The sequence below is a fragment of the Mandrillus leucophaeus genome, unplaced genomic scaffold, assembly GCF_000951045.1.
Source record: "Mandrillus leucophaeus isolate KB7577 unplaced genomic scaffold, Mleu.le_1.0 Scaffold582, whole genome shotgun sequence".
Taxonomy (NCBI): domain Eukaryota; kingdom Metazoa; phylum Chordata; class Mammalia; order Primates; family Cercopithecidae; genus Mandrillus; species Mandrillus leucophaeus.
In genome coordinates this window covers 563803-578956 of record NW_012106275.1, presented here as the reverse complement: position 1 = coordinate 578956, position 15154 = coordinate 563803, and the positions used below count along the sequence as shown (strand labels likewise).

At 44.6% G+C, this 15154-nt stretch overlaps 1 protein-coding gene across 2 annotated transcripts; it reads left to right on the top strand.

The window, feature by feature from the left end:
- The first annotated feature begins 717 nt into the window (after nucleotides 1-717).
- Nucleotides 718-13297, top strand: ATP5O (ATP synthase, H+ transporting, mitochondrial F1 complex, O subunit). 2 transcript variants are annotated; one of them, XM_011999126.1, is made up of 7 exons: nucleotides 718-963; nucleotides 2154-2204; nucleotides 3959-4069; nucleotides 7465-7594; nucleotides 9246-9358; nucleotides 12734-12820; nucleotides 13113-13297. In XM_011999126.1, the coding sequence occupies exons 1-7, from the start codon at nucleotides 928-930 to the stop codon at nucleotides 13224-13226; spliced, it is 642 nt and encodes a 213-aa protein (XP_011854516.1). In that variant the 5' UTR covers nucleotides 718-927; the 3' UTR covers nucleotides 13227-13297. The 2 variants fall into 2 exon arrangements, with proteins under 2 accessions (XP_011854516.1, XP_011854517.1); XM_011999127.1 differs by lacking the exon at nucleotides 2154-2204 and having other exon boundaries at nucleotides 891-963.
- The last annotated feature ends 1857 nt before the right edge of the window (nucleotides 13298-15154 follow it).

Genomic DNA, 15154 nt, shown 5'->3' with positions numbered 1-15154 from the left:
GCCTATCTATACACCTCCTTGTAAAATCCAGTTTTAGCAAAACTGCTAAGTCAGTTTAGCCAGAACCCCCAATCTTCAATAACCGATCATCTTTGATATTTAATCAGGGTCCCCATCCTTCACCATCCCCCAGGTGATGTCTGATCACCCTGACCTGTCTTCTACAAGATTCCTCTAGGTCATTTTAGCCAGAATCCCCCTTACCCCAGTTTCCTCTTAGTAATTTTCTATCCACTGACCCCCGCACTACTCCTTGGCCATAAATTCCCATTTGTCCGTGCTGCTTTCGGAGCTGAGCCCAATCTCTCTGCCCACTCCCAGACCCGGTTGCACTGGTCCTATACCCATCGCTATGGTCCTGAATAAAGTCTTCCTTACCATGCTTTAACAAGCATCATTGAATAATTTTTTATTTAACAATGGGTAGTCATGGCCCAGGTAAGAGGGACGTGGTGTCCGCTCCTGGAGCTGCAAGGCTCCTGGGGGCTTTTTGTTTTGGTTTGGTTTTGTCTTTGTGTGCAACGTGAAAAAAAGCCATCGATTCAGGCTTTAGCATGCTGGGAAGGAAGAGTCAAGAATCCAGTGACACTGGTAATAACTGTGAAATGGAACAAATACCACTATATTTATCTAAATGTAAATTTTAAAACTGGGAACAGCAAATCCATTCTACAGTGAGGGCCGCTTGGCCAGTAACAATGATTTCATTTTCACGTGCACTTAAAGCCCTCTGGCTCCACCGCAAGGGTCTAGCCCTTACCACTACTAAGAACTACAACTCCCAGCCGGAGGGAGGTCTTGCGCCTGCGGCCTGACGCCCTACGCCTACACTTCCCAGAGAACCTAGCGGTTACGCTAACGTGCGCGTGCGCTCTTGCGCGCCTCTCGCTTCCGACTCGGGTTTGACCTACAGCCGCCCGGGAGAAGATGGCCGCCCCAGCAGTGTCCGGTCTCTCCCGGCAGGTGAGAGAAACATGATCCTGAGAGCCAGTGGTAGGATCCCTGCTGGGGTGACCGGTACCAAACCCCGAGCACCAGGGTGCGATGCTTCGGTTGGGGAAGTCTGGCAGTCTTCAAGGTTATGGGACCCGGCGAGTGGGAGCGACTCAGGACGACCCAGCGTTTGTCCCCCGGGATGCCGCGGGGCTGTGCGTGCCGTGACCTTGGCATCCTCCGAGCACAGCCCCAAGAAGCTGCTAGCCTGAGGGGCGCAGGAGAGGGGGTCTGCCGTTTGCTGAATTCCGGGGAAGGGGCATGGCCTAGCCCCCAAATCAGCTTCCTTTGCCATCGTGGTAAAACCTGTCAGAGATCACTTACTAGTAATGCTAAGGAATATTTGTAAAACACATTTCACAGTTTTATAAATGAAATGAGGCCGAAAAGTTTAAATGAGTCTTTGACTGCTCAGCCAGTAAGTGGTAGAATTGAGATTTGAACCCACAGAATCACCCAGAAGATGGAGTTTGAAAAAATTGTATGCTCTTTGTACTGAATATCACCATGGTGCTTTACATATCATGACCCCTTCCTGGCATCTTAGGTAATTTTTACATAAGCATTACAAAGTCTTAATGCTCACAAGCAGTTTGGATAAAACACATTCCATAGCTGGAAGTATTTGAAGGTGACCTGTGATCTGTGACCTGTGCGCTTGCAGGTGATTTTTAAACTGTAAGACTGTCTCGCAGAGGTAGGGCCTCTTGTCAGATCAAACTCTGCGGCAGTACTCAAAAAATTCATCTTTATTTTCAGATAGCATTTGGATTCCGAGAAGGGTACATCTGTTGCAAATGATCTGCCCAAGGATGTCGTAATAGGAACGCCAGAATTTTGGTTAAATATTTTTGAAACGTGCACTCCTTGGAAGTTAGTGTTTTCTCTGTCATACGGGTGTGCTAGCCTTGGTCCATTCCTAGCGAGCTAGGAGGTTAGTGAGAAGGTGATTTCCCAAGCAACTTGGGATAATCCTCGTTGGGTAAGTTTACTCCTTAGTAATAATAAGTAGCTCATCCTCATGTAATATGTGAAGATACAAAGAGACAAAACTAATGCTTTTAAGGTCATTAAAAATTTGTTGTTGATGTTGTTACTGAGTTACGTGCAGAAATCCTTCGAGTAATCTTGTTTGATCTATTTTCCTTTATTGCTTCAAGGTGCGATGTTTCAGTACCTCTGTGGTCAGACCGTTTGCCAAGCTTGTGAGGGTATGTTAATTTATATTCTTCTGTAATGATAAGCACGTGAAAGTGTTAGTCAAACAGCGGTACAGTTAGGGCGTGGATTTTTGTGTAGTTACTATCTAAACCTTTCTGCACGACTTGTGGTTCCCAAAATGTGATGTGTGCGTAGGGTGTGGAAAGGAATGGTGTTGAATACTTGCTTTGTGACAGGCCCATGCATAATCTTTAAATACGAAAACTTTTTTTTCAATCATTTGTTTTTCCATTAACCCTCTAAAATAGGGAAGCTAACATTTACTTATTTTTTAATGAAAGAAACAGGTTTAACAAAATGACATGCCCAAGTTATCACAGGAAATTATTACAGGAGTTGATACTAAAATCAAGGTACCTTGGTTTCTAATACAATTCTGTTGCAATTCTGTATGTTCTATTCTGGTTAGGAATATTCATACTCTTCACACTCTTTCTCTCCACTAGGAGAGAAAGGAGGCTCACTATTTCAGAGAGTTGCCAGTCCCTTTCTTTTCAAACTGGAAGTAGTCCAGTTGACCCCAGATAAAGAGGACTATCAGTGACACATAATAAATGAAGCTCCCCAGAAGGCCCCCAGAAATGATACATGACTAACAGCTGGTAACAACCCTGTTGGAACATGAAGTCTGACTCCATTTCTGTGGGTTATTTGGAAATTCTTTATTTGATTAAAGAAAGTTCCTGTGTGATAAGAGAATTGAATCAACTGTCAGGAAGCAGGAACTTCTCTAAGATGTGCTGGGTCAACTATCCTACCCACACTTTTCCCCACCAAATCAACGGTGAGCCAGTCCTCCCCTTGGAAAAATTTCGTAAAGGAAAGATCATAATACCAGCCTATGTCCTTAATGAACCCACATCAGGTGGGATTTAGGAAAATAATTATCATGTCCTGTCCTCATTACCAGCCCCAAATCTCAAATCAAATGATCAAAATCATTTTGTCCTTCATGTGAGAGCTTAAAAACCTCCTAACAGTGTTCAGGAGTAACTGGTCTTCCCTTTTTACAAAAGGGGAAGCTGAAGCCCTGGGAAAATGTACCTGAGGTTACTCAGCTTAGTCCTAGAGCTGGACTGAAACTAAATCTTTCTCATCCAAGCTTGAACTTTCCCACTACAGCCATACAGCACCACTAAGAACATGTAGTTACACACTGATGGTAGAGGAAAAGTCTGTAGTTTACTGTGAAAAATAATTCAAGCATCAGGTTTTTTGTGAACTGCCAAAGAGCTCTGTTAAATTGAATATCGATAGGGAGGCTATGTAAGGGAAAATGTATAGTGTCAGTATGAAATGTATAAAAGTATATTTGTGTGTTTCATAAACACCTGTGTTCCTAGCTCTAACATACTCGAAACTGTCTATCAGTGTTCACAACGTCCCATACTTGAAACTAAATAGTTACTGAGTTTAAAGGAAACATAAGCTCATCTCAAAATTAAAGTACAAGTAATTGATAAAGGTAGGTAAACCTGGAAGGGACTTTAGACCCTGCTTACTAAGCCCCTCATTTTACAGATGAGGAATTGGAGGCTTAAAGATTTGAGTGACCTGACGAAGGAAACATCCCTAATTTACTTGCAAATTGCCATTTAGGGCAGCTCTTGGGTGACACATTTAAACTGTTTTGTGTTAAAACGATATATTTTTTAAAATATAAATTTTAAATTCTGCTCTTGACAGTATACTATTAACTGATTTTCCTTTTTGCTTCCTCTCCTATTTCACCTTTTCTTTAAAGCCTCCTGTTCAGGTATACGGTATTGAAGGTCGCTATGCCACGGCTCTTTATTCTGCTGCATCAAAACAGAATAAGTTGGAGCAAGTAGAAAAGGAGTTGTTGAGAGTAGCAGTAAGTAGCTTTCCTATTCATTATATATTAAGTTCCTGTTTGTATATTTTTTCCTTTGGTTGTTTGACTGCATTCCTAATGAGGTGTATCCTCCAAGAAAAAGAACTGGGAAAAAGCCATTTTCTGTAAACACGTTTTTAGTGATAATGTTGGGTTTTTGTTATTATAAGACATATAAAAAGAACAAACAGATACATATAAGGATATTAATATTAGGAACCAAGATTTGGGGCTAAGAAAAGATAGAAATGTAAAATTAAAATAGATGATAATTTAGGAAAATTGCTATTTCAGTGGAGAATTTAAAAGCTACCTTTAAAAATCTATACTTATAACTGGGCACGGTGCTCACACCTATAATCCCAGTGCTTTGGGAGGCCGAGGCAGGTGGATCAGGAGGTCATGAGTTTGAGACCAGCCTGGCCAACATAGTGAAACCCCATCTCTACTAAAAACTACAAAAAATTGGCGGGGCATGGTGGTGAACACCTGTAATCCTAGCTACTCTGGAGGCTGAGGCGGGAGAATTGCTTGAACCTGGGAGGCCGAGGCTGCAGTGAGCTGAGATCGCACCATTGCACTCCAGCCCGGGTGATGGTGCAAGACTATCTCAAAAAAAAAAAAAAAGATTATATGCTTATGGGCTAGGTCTTTAGAATATATTGTGATTTGGTTTTACGGAGAATTTGTTTTCATAAAACCTTTGCCTCGGGTTTTAATTGCCATATTCTATGCTTGTAGAATCAGAGGAGGCTCAGACATGTCTTACAGGTTGTTTTCATTTGGTAGAGATGCTTTGCAATTGTCAGAACCCCAAAAGTAACCATGTAGACCTTTTCATTGTTATTTTGTTCCCAAAATGTGACGGAAGAATGACAGGCTGGGGCACGCTGGGCAGCAGAGTTAGTAAAGGGGTATGGGCTTCCCAGGGGTAATAGAGGACTGACAGGCAAAGACTGTGAGGCTGCTGCAGGATGTTTGTAACTTTTTTTTAAACATGGAAAGCAGAATAAATAAACCGTATTAACAGAAGCCTACATTGTAACTCAATAGGAGAATGTCTGCTTTCATTTTCACTGAATTTTCTAGTTAACAAGTTTCTACACATTCTGTTGCTTCTTTCTTTGATTTTCTGGCTGCTGCCACTGGCAGTAAGGTCTGCATTAAAAAAGGTGAAGGAGACGCAGTCTGGTATATAGCCTCTTCAGAGGAAGTTTTGTTCTTTCTTGATTTTAAGATTCTTCATTCCTTGGCCGGGCGCAGTGGCTTACACCTGTAATCCCAACACTTTGGGAGGCCGAGACGGGTAGATCACGAGGTCAGGAGATCGAGACCATCCTGGCTAACATGGTGAAACCCCATCTCTACTAAAAATACAAAAATGCCGGGCATGGCGGCATGCGTCTGTAGTCCCAGCTGCTGGGAAGGCTGAGGCAGGAGAATGGCGTGAACCCCGGAGGCGGAGCTTGCAGTGAGCCGAGATCATGCCATTGTACTCCAGCCTGGGTAACAGAACAAGACTCTGTCTCAAAAACAAAAAAAAGATTCTTCATTCCTTAATTCACATGTCTGTAAGTTTTTATTGTTTAGGAAAAACAGTTCATAGGCCAGTTGTATAGAATAATAATTCTTATGTTCTATATTAATCATCGTGTGTATAGTCTATAAGTATTACTGTTCTGTACTGTTTATGTTTTATTCATTTTTCACTTGAGCTTCTGTTGGAACTTCCGTCTTAACAGGCAGAATAATTTTAGCTCCATATTCCTTCCTTGATCCATTTACCTCTGCAGATAATGCTTAAGGTCTTAGCTGGTGTGATAAACTCTTAATGATTCTCACAGAGGCCAGGAACCCAGCCCTGTTGTTGGAGACATTTGGAGGAAGGGCATGCAGGAACAGACGGGGTCTCACACAGGCGTTTTTGGAGGTGATGGTTATCGTCTGCTACTTGTCAGTTATGCCCATTTTAAACAGAAACAATCGTGTTTACAATGGAGAGAATGACTTGGATTGTGGGCATTAGAATGGAGTTTGTCTAAAGCCTGGAAGTCAGTCAAGACATGGAGAAAAAGGGAGGCAATTATCTGAAGACACTCTGAATATTAGCAGAGTTTTGGCATTAAGAGGGAAGGATAATGCAAGCATCATACTCACTGTCCTCTGGATGATGCAGGAGACACAGATAAACATGAAAAACTAGGTAACCCAAATTCCAGAATGCTTTCAATCTGTGTATGCCTGCATTTTTTATGGAAAAATGTCATTTCTGTGGGGTCACTCAAGTGGAAATGTTAGCATTGGATGATAGTATCTGACCAGTATCCTGGATCAGAGACAGGATTCTGGCCAGGAGCCTGGGAGGAGGTGCTAGGAGAGTAATTGAAAGGCATAGAGAGGTTTGTTAACTGAAGGTGCTTGACTGGAAGCTGCCATTGTTGGTTTGTTGGAACTCTGGAGCAACATGCTGGAAGCTGCACTTGGTCACTGAATGCAGATATTTGTGATATAACAAAATGAGAAGAAGGTCGTTTCCCATGATGGTTGTGCTCCTGTTTTTTGTCCACTCTGTCTCCCAGACTCTTTGGGGCTGGCTGCTCTGGCAGCACCAGAGGTCTCGCAGAATCTGCTGGGTTCCCTGGACACTGTAAGAGGCAGGACCCCTCCAAGGGAGCGGTGAGGAGGCCTCTGCAGTCAGAGCACAGTTTTGAGGTCTGCGCTTTAGAAATAGCACTGCTAGAAAAGCCAGACTAATACTCTCTTAAATACATTAAAATATGCAGTCAAGTGAAGTTTTGGCTGCTTAGTGTTTTATAATCTTTCTTGAAAAGCAAAAATAAATTTAAGAAATTTCATACAGTATTTTTAAGTATTTTTGAGGAACATCATTCTATCCTATATAAAATCCTGGTGCAGTGCAGTGTATTCTGAAAGGCAGTCAGAAAATTGTTTGATTATAATATTTTTGTCATAAGTTCTTTGGCAGTGCTAATTTAATTCATAAAATACTTAATTCATAAGAAAGTGTGTGTATGGCCAGGCACAGTGGCTCATGCCTGTAATCCCAGCACTTTGGGAGGCCGAGGTGGGTGGATCACTTGAGGTCAGGAGTTTGAGACCAGCCCGGCCAACATGGCGAAACCCCTTTTCTACTAAAAATACAAAAATTAGTCAGACATGGTGGCGCACACCTGTAATCCCAGCTATCCGGGAGGCTGAGGCAGGAGAATCGCTTGAACCCAGGATGCAGAGGTTGCGTGAGCCAAGATTGTGCCACTGCACTCCAGCGTAGGCGACAGAGCAAGACTTTGTCTCCAAAAAAGAAGAAAGTGTGTGCATGGCACATCCTTCATTTGTGCTCTAAAAAGTTTAAGAAATTTTTTTTATACTTCCAGCAAATCCTGAAGGAACCCAAAGTGGCTGCTTCTGTTTTGAATCCCTATGTGAAGCGTTCTATTAAAGTGAAAAGCCTAAATGACATCACAGCAAAAGAGAGGTTCTCTCCCCTCACCACCAACCTGATCAGTGAGTATTAGAACTTTTTCATTTGAGGTGTCTTAAAACCGTGACTGGAAATGTGGTCCATGGACCATGGGCATCAGCATCACCTGGGAGCCTGTTGGCAGTGAAGAATCTCAGGCCTCACCTGCTGAATCAGAGTCTGCATCTTAAGCAGCTCCCTAAGTGAATTGTTTGCATATTAAAGTGTGAGGAGCACTGTCTAAAGGATGCTAGGACCTAAGCGTGTCTAATTGCATAGTCAGTAGTTTCAACTATGGAGGCAGCCAATATGATACCTGCCAAGAAAATGGTTTGTGGCCTGTGGGTATACCTTGATCCTTGGAGACATTTGCATTCTTGGGTACATTTGGACTGCTTTTCTCTCTCTCTCTTTTTTTTTTTCTTTGTTGAGACAGAGTCTTACTCTGTCACTCAGGCTGGAGTACAGTGGCACAATCTCAGCTCACTGCACCCTCAACCTCCCAGACTCAGGTGCTCCTCCCACCTCAGCCTCCCTAGTAGCTGGGAATACAGGTGCATGCCACCACACCCAGCTAATTTTTTGTATTTTTTGTAGAGATGGGGTTTCTCCATGTTGCCCAGCCTGGTCTTGAACTCCTGGGCTCAAGCCATCTGCCTACCTTGGCTTCCCAAAGTGTTGGGATTACAGGCGTGAGCCACCATGCGGCCTGGATTGCTTTTCAGATCGTCATAGCCAGCTCAAAATAAAAATTGCAAAGAGAGTGTGTTTACGGTATCATCTTTGAATTTGTAGCCAAACGTATAATCTGTAACGTAAATATGAAAATCAGATTGCAAGCTGAGTACAAGAAGTCTGTTGCAGACCTGTATGGGTGAGAACCCCCCATACCTACTAATTTAAATCCTTGTCAGTACAGTCTATTTAAAAAAACAAAATCGAATATGCATTTTAAATAACAAGTTGTATCTTCATTCTTTTTTTTTGAGACTGGGTGTCTCTTTCTGTCACCAAAGCTGGAGTGCAGTGGCACAGTCTTGGCTCACTGCAACCTCTGCCTCCTGAGCTTAAGTGATCCTTCTTCCTCAGCCTCCTGAGTAGCTGGAACTACAAGCATGCCCCACCATGCCCAGCTAACTTTTGAGGTTTTTTTTTTTTTTGTAGAGACAGGGTTTCACCATGTTACCCAGGCTGGTCTCAAACTCCTGGACGCAAGCTGTCTGCCCACCTCGGCCTCCCAAAGTGCTAGGATTATAGGCGTGAGCTACTGCACTCAGCCTCCATTCATATTCTTAAAGGACATTGAATATATTGTGATTTTAAGAGACAAGATCTTACTCTGTCACCCAGGCTGGGGTGCAGTAGGACAATCATAGCACACTGCAGCCTTAAACTCCTAGGCTCAAGCAATCTTCCTGCCTCATCCTCCTGAATAGCTGGGACTCTAGACATGCACCACCAAGCCCTAACGTTTTTTTGTAGAGATGGGATCTCGCTATGTTGGCTGGTCTTGAACCCATGGCCTCAAGCAATCTTTGCGCCTCAGCCTCCAGTAGTTGGGATTATAGGCATGCACCCCTGAATATGGTGTTTTAAGGCCACAAATCTAAGTTTGTTTTTTGGGTTGAGTATACGGCTTTATGAATAACTTGTTCAAGTGAGTTTCGTGTTACTGAGACACCTTCACTCTGCCAGATTTGCTTGCGGAAAATGGTCGCTTAAACAATGCCCAGGGAGTTGTTTCTGCCTTTTCTACCATGATGAGTGTCCATCGCGGAGAGGTGCCTTGCATGGTGACCACTGCATCTGTAAGTAATGGGTTGTTGCTGCTGTGTTTGCCTCGATATTACATGCGCCACCTTTTGCAGGAAGAAGGAAAACACGGTAAAATCAAGAAATGGGGAAAGGTCACTTGTCACCTGGGATGTTTGTTTCATTTTTATATCAGCTTCTGTGACCCTTTGCTTTGGAAAAGCCAGCATGTATCTTATTAGTGCTTCTGAAACCAGTGATTTATTCATAAGGCCTGGGTTAAATGTAAAGTACATCAAACTGTGTTAGAAAAAAGTGGTTTAGACTCCATTATATGTTTGAATTATATTATAAATGCCGCTTGAAGTAGTTTACTGAAACTAGAGATCTAGAGTTTTTTTTGAGACAGTCTCACTTTGTCAACAGGCTGGAGTGCAGTGACGTCATCACACTTCTGCAGCCTCAACCTCCTGGGCTCAGGTGATCCTCCTGCCTCAACCTCCTGAGTAGCTGGGACTACAGTGCACCCCCACCACACCCAGCTAATTTTTTTGTATTTTTTGTAGAGGTGGGGGTTTTACCGTGTTCTCCAGGCTTGTCTTGAACTTCTGGGCTCAAGTGACTCACCTGCCTCGGCCTCCTAAAGTGCTGGGAATAAAGGTGTAAGCTACCACACCTGGCCTGAAACTAGAGTTGCAAACCTTTCATCTTTTGTGGTGGTGAATGGGAAGGAGTAGAATGGGTGGGCCTTTGTATCTTATATAGAGTGGGCTATGATTAGCTACCATTTATTGAACCCTACTATATGCTGAGTACTTTATTATTTTATTCAGTATCAAAAGATTCATGTGAGATAGAAGTATAATTATCCTCATTTTACAGATGAGGAAGCCGAATGCAGGGAAATGCAGTCGCTTGCCCAAAGTCATACGAGGTGGGACTAGAATTTGAACACAGGCCTCAAGGCCTCTTGGAAATCCATATTCCTTTTACTACACTTCATTGCCTCCCTAGAATTAATTTTGTTATTGTCTTAAATACATATTTTCTTCCCTATGTGACTCAGTCAAATGTAATGTAGCTCACTCTACAGGAAAACAGGAGAGTGTGGTAGATTTACTTGGAATTTGTAGCACCTGACCTCATCCAGATTCATAGTTCTAAGCGTTTAAAGGACAGTCTGACCTTCTAGTTAGCACAGATTCAAGGAGAGGCATCCTAGCACATCATACTTATTTGCACATTTGTAGTTCAGTAGTTGGTGCCCCCAAAACATGTGCCTGGTTGCAAATCATTACAGCCCAGACATAGGCAGGGAGCCCTCTGTGGCTGCACCGGTTATCCCTAACAGTGTGGCGCAGATTAGAGATTCACCTGCCCCGCTGCACCAGTTATCCCTAACAGTGTGGCGCAGATTAGAGATTCACCTGCCCCACGGTCACCCATCATGAAGCACTGGTGCAGGGCATTCTTCAGTGAATACAAGGACGTGATTTTCTTTTCTTTTTTTTCTTTTCTTCCTTTCTTTTTCTTTCTTTTTTTTTGAGACTGAGTCTCACTCTGTCACCCCGGCTGGAGTGCAGTGGCACGATCTCAGCTCACTGCAACCTCTGCCTCCCAGGTTCAAGCAATTCTCCTGCCTCAGCCTCCCAAGTAGCTGGGATTATGGCACCCGCTACCACACCCGGCCAACTTTTTGTATTTTTAGTAGAAACGGGGTTTCACCATGTTGACCAGGCTGGTCTCGAACTCCTGACCTCAGGCAAACCACCCACCTTGGCCTCCCAAAGTGCTGGGACCACAGGTGTGAGCCACCGTGCCCAACCACAAGGACATGATTTTCTTTTAAAGGATACTTACTTTTGCAAAAGATTTTAGAACCAACTGTTACTGATGCTTTTGATGTTGATACTACTGGGTCCGTGAGTCTGTACTGTTTGAAAAACATTATCTTGATGGATGACTAAGAGCACAGGCTTTAGAAATACACAGACTGGTTTTAAATATTGGGGTTAGTCTTCACTTGCTGATGTGACCTTAGGTGAGTTTCTTAACCACTCTGATCCTCAGTTCCCTCATACGTAAAATGGGAATAATAACCACTGGCCTTTCAGGGCTGCCCACATGAAGGGAGATAGTAGGTGTGAAATGTCTGGCATGGACAGGCACCTGGCAGTTTGTACACGTCTCAGTGGAGGGTATGTATATTTCAGAATTCTGTAACCTTTTAGTCTCAGTAAATAATGTTTTGAATAAGAATAGACTGTGGCCAACACCACCACCCCTACCCCCAAAAAAGGATATTGTTAGATCTTTACAAAGACAGAAATTTTTTTGCTAAAATTTTTTAGGCTCTTGGAGGAGGGGCTAGGGAGGTAGGATTTATGACAAGTAAAAAAAAGGCCTTTGCAGCAGGGTGTGGTGGCTCACGCTTGTAACCCCAGCATTTTGGGAGACTGCAGCGGGTGGATCACTTGAGGCCAGGAGTTCGAGACCAGCCTGACCAACATGGTAAAACCCCGTCTCTACTCAAAATACAAAAATTAGCCGGGTGTGGTGGCACGCGCCTATAATTCCAGCTACTTGGGAAGCTGAGGCAGGAGAATTGCTTAAACCTGGGAGGCGGAGGCTGCAGTGAGGTGAGATCTCGCCCCTGTACTCCAGCCTGGGTGACAGAGCAAGGCTTGGTCTCAAAAAAAAGGCCTTTGCTTTAACAGCCTTTTTCATTTTCACCATTATAACACTTAACGCTATAACATTATAACTAACCAGGAGTAAGAGTTGGGGCCGAGAGGAGAGTGCAGTCTGCATATTTGAGGTGCTTGCTCTAAAGTAGATTATGGAGCTGAGCTGACTTCAGAAAAAGCCAGCTGGTCCAGGTTCTCTCACTGGGGTTCAGAGAGTGGAGTGGCCTGCCAGAGTTCCAGGTAGCTGTGGATGCGGGGAGATGAACAGCCAGCAGAGCTAGGGAAACATGAAGATGTAAAACCAGGTTAAAATGGCAACTTTTCACCCAAGGACATGATAGGTGCATGTTGTGACCCCAGGGCTGCCCCAGGAGGGGCCTGCGTCCTCCTGCGTTGGTGGGGCTGTGTCTTCAGGCATTAGAAACTTGAGGGCCTTTCCTTGTGAATTCCAGGTTGTACTGCTAGCACACAGAGCAGAGGCAGGGAGGAAGTGGCATTGATAGGCAGTCCATGAACAACTGAGTGGGAGCTGCCCAGGTGATGCTGCGAGGCAGGGCCTTCCTGTGCTCCCTGAACCTCCAGCGCGAACAAGGAGTGAACGCTGCAGAGCAGCTCCATGATGGGCCCAGGTGGCTAAGGGAGGCGCTCACAAGGCCTGTCTTGGTGATGTGGGCCTGGAGTCTTTTAACTCTGGAAGTTTCTGTTTTGCTTTGTCTAAATTGAAAGGATGGTTTTGCCTTTCAGCCTTTAGAAGAAGCCACACTCTCTGAATTAAAAACTGTCCTCAAGAGCTTCCTGAGTCAAGGCCAAGTATTGAAATTGGAGGCTAAGGTGGGTTTTAAATTATTTATGGTATGTTTCCTCAGGTTCTTTTAAACTTAAAATGGCTACAGAAAGTACTAGTGAAATATTAGATCTAACTCTATACTAATTTTCTGTAGTTAAAAGTTTGTCTTTATTTTAAATGTAAATGATGATCTGACTGTGCAGTTTTACTTTTGCCTTTTTCTAGGTGTAATTATAGCCTCTCACATTTGTGTAGCACATTGAGCCTTTCAGAACACTTGTGTATGTCCCATTTGATGAGTGCGTTTTCACACTTGCCGTCGATTTTCTTTTGTAGACTGATCCGTCAATCATGGGTGGAATGATTGTGCGCATTGGAGAGAAGTATGTTGACATGTCTGTCAAGACCAAGATTCAGAAGCTGGGCAGGGCTATGCGGGAGACTCTCTAAGGGTTGGTTTTCTGCCATCAGTGAAAATTCTTAAACTTGGAGCAACAATAAAAAGCTTCCAGAACAGGTCATATTATGTTCACTGTCTTTTAAAGTGGAGTGTGGAAGGCTTCATTTTTATGTCCTTTTTTGGTATCCCCTGAGTATAAAGGCCAAAAAGCCCTTTTGGCCTAGAGAATTTGGTTTGAGTAGATTACATTTAGGAATTAATGGGTTAGACACAGCACCTAACACATGGTCACTCGGCAAAGTCTATCTGGTCCCGCCTGCCAAAATCCCATGTCTTTAAGGGCTTGTTCAGAACTCCTGGTCCCTGCTAGATCGTTGGATCTGTGTTTGCTCCATAGTCCTCCAGGGAGGCCTCTTCCTAATAAAATGCCCTTCATCCTGTCATGAACACACCTAGTTGTAGGCTGCTCTGTAGCTTTCAAGGCCATTTCATGTACATCTGAAGCTTCGTAACAGCCTTGTCATATGGGTGGGACAGACATCACCCCACTTTACAAATGAGGAAAGAGATTGAGGGGCCCTGGAGATGTGCTCAGAGTCACCTGTCTGGACAGCTGGTTGTCAGGCCCTAGAGCCCACGTTTGTACCACTATGTAACTAACACCATGCACCGACATGTTACTGGAGCAAATGGACAAAAGTTACCTTAGGTAGGTCCCCTGCCCCTTCCCACTTTGTCCCTAAGATGCTCCCAATTCACCTTTTAACCAAAACCAGTTCCCAGGTCAGCTCTTCCCCTACATTTTACCTTTTCGGCTTCTAGAGAAAATAGAGTTCCCCAGGCAACAGCCCGCTCAGGTGCCTGTTCCTTGGTCAAACTCCAAGAGCTTTTGACCAACAAACCAGTTCCCTTCCCAGAACTACCCCTGGTTGGGCAGAGGCAGGACCATTGCAGCGAGGAAGTTCTCCAGAGCAATGACATGGCCCAGCGCTGCTCCCTACGTGCTCGTGCTGGGACCAGCATGCCCTCCACGTGACAGGACACTCCTGGCACTCAGGCTTGGCTTCAACTCCGGCTTCCTCCTGGCAAAGTTTTTAATACATGATCACCTAATGTGACAACCAGCGGAGACACCACGTGGCCCCTCTACCTTTCCAGGAACCAGGAGTGCTGAGGCTGCTGGTTGGCCCAAAGACCATTCAGCCACCTTTTAGGTGGGCCTAGGGCTACTCAGCTAGAGACCACATTCCTGAGCCTCTGGCAGCACCTGACCGTGGTGCTGAGTTGTAGCAAATGGGAAAGGAGAGGAAGTGATGTGTGCCTCCCTGGACTGCCCTCTTGAGCAATCCTTAGTCCATCCCTCTGGCTAGATACAGACAAGATGGCAAGTGATGCCAAGGGCACAGCCACCCTGCCAGGCCTTTCCGCTGCCCCTGGGCTGTTAAACACAATGAAGAAATAGACCTCTCTTCAAAGCCACGGGATATTGAGCTCTGTCTTCTGCAGCTGAGTTTGCAACCTAACCACGACCACGTTCCAGGTTCCCCCCGGCTCCCCAGCCCACTGCCTGCCTCCTACATGCAATGAGGCCTGCTCTGCACAAGGTGGCGTCATACACACAATCACAGCTCTACAGACACGTGATTGCCAATGGACAAACCGTCTTTGCCGGAGCCTCATGCTGCTGATACCCAGATCCTTCAAAGTCAAACTCAGCAACCTTCCTGTTGATCAAGCACATACAATCTCGGGGAATGATGAGGCGCTTCATATGTTGCCTTACAAGGTCACCAGAGAGAACCCAGAGATCTGTGTACAATGATTTGTTTTTTGAGACAGTCTCACACCATCATTGAGGCTGGAGTGCAGGGGCACGACCATGGCTCACTGCAGCCTCAACCTCCTGGGCTCGAGCCATCCTCCCGCCTTAGCCTCCCAAGTAGCTGAAACTACAGGCAGTGCGACCACACCCTGCTAG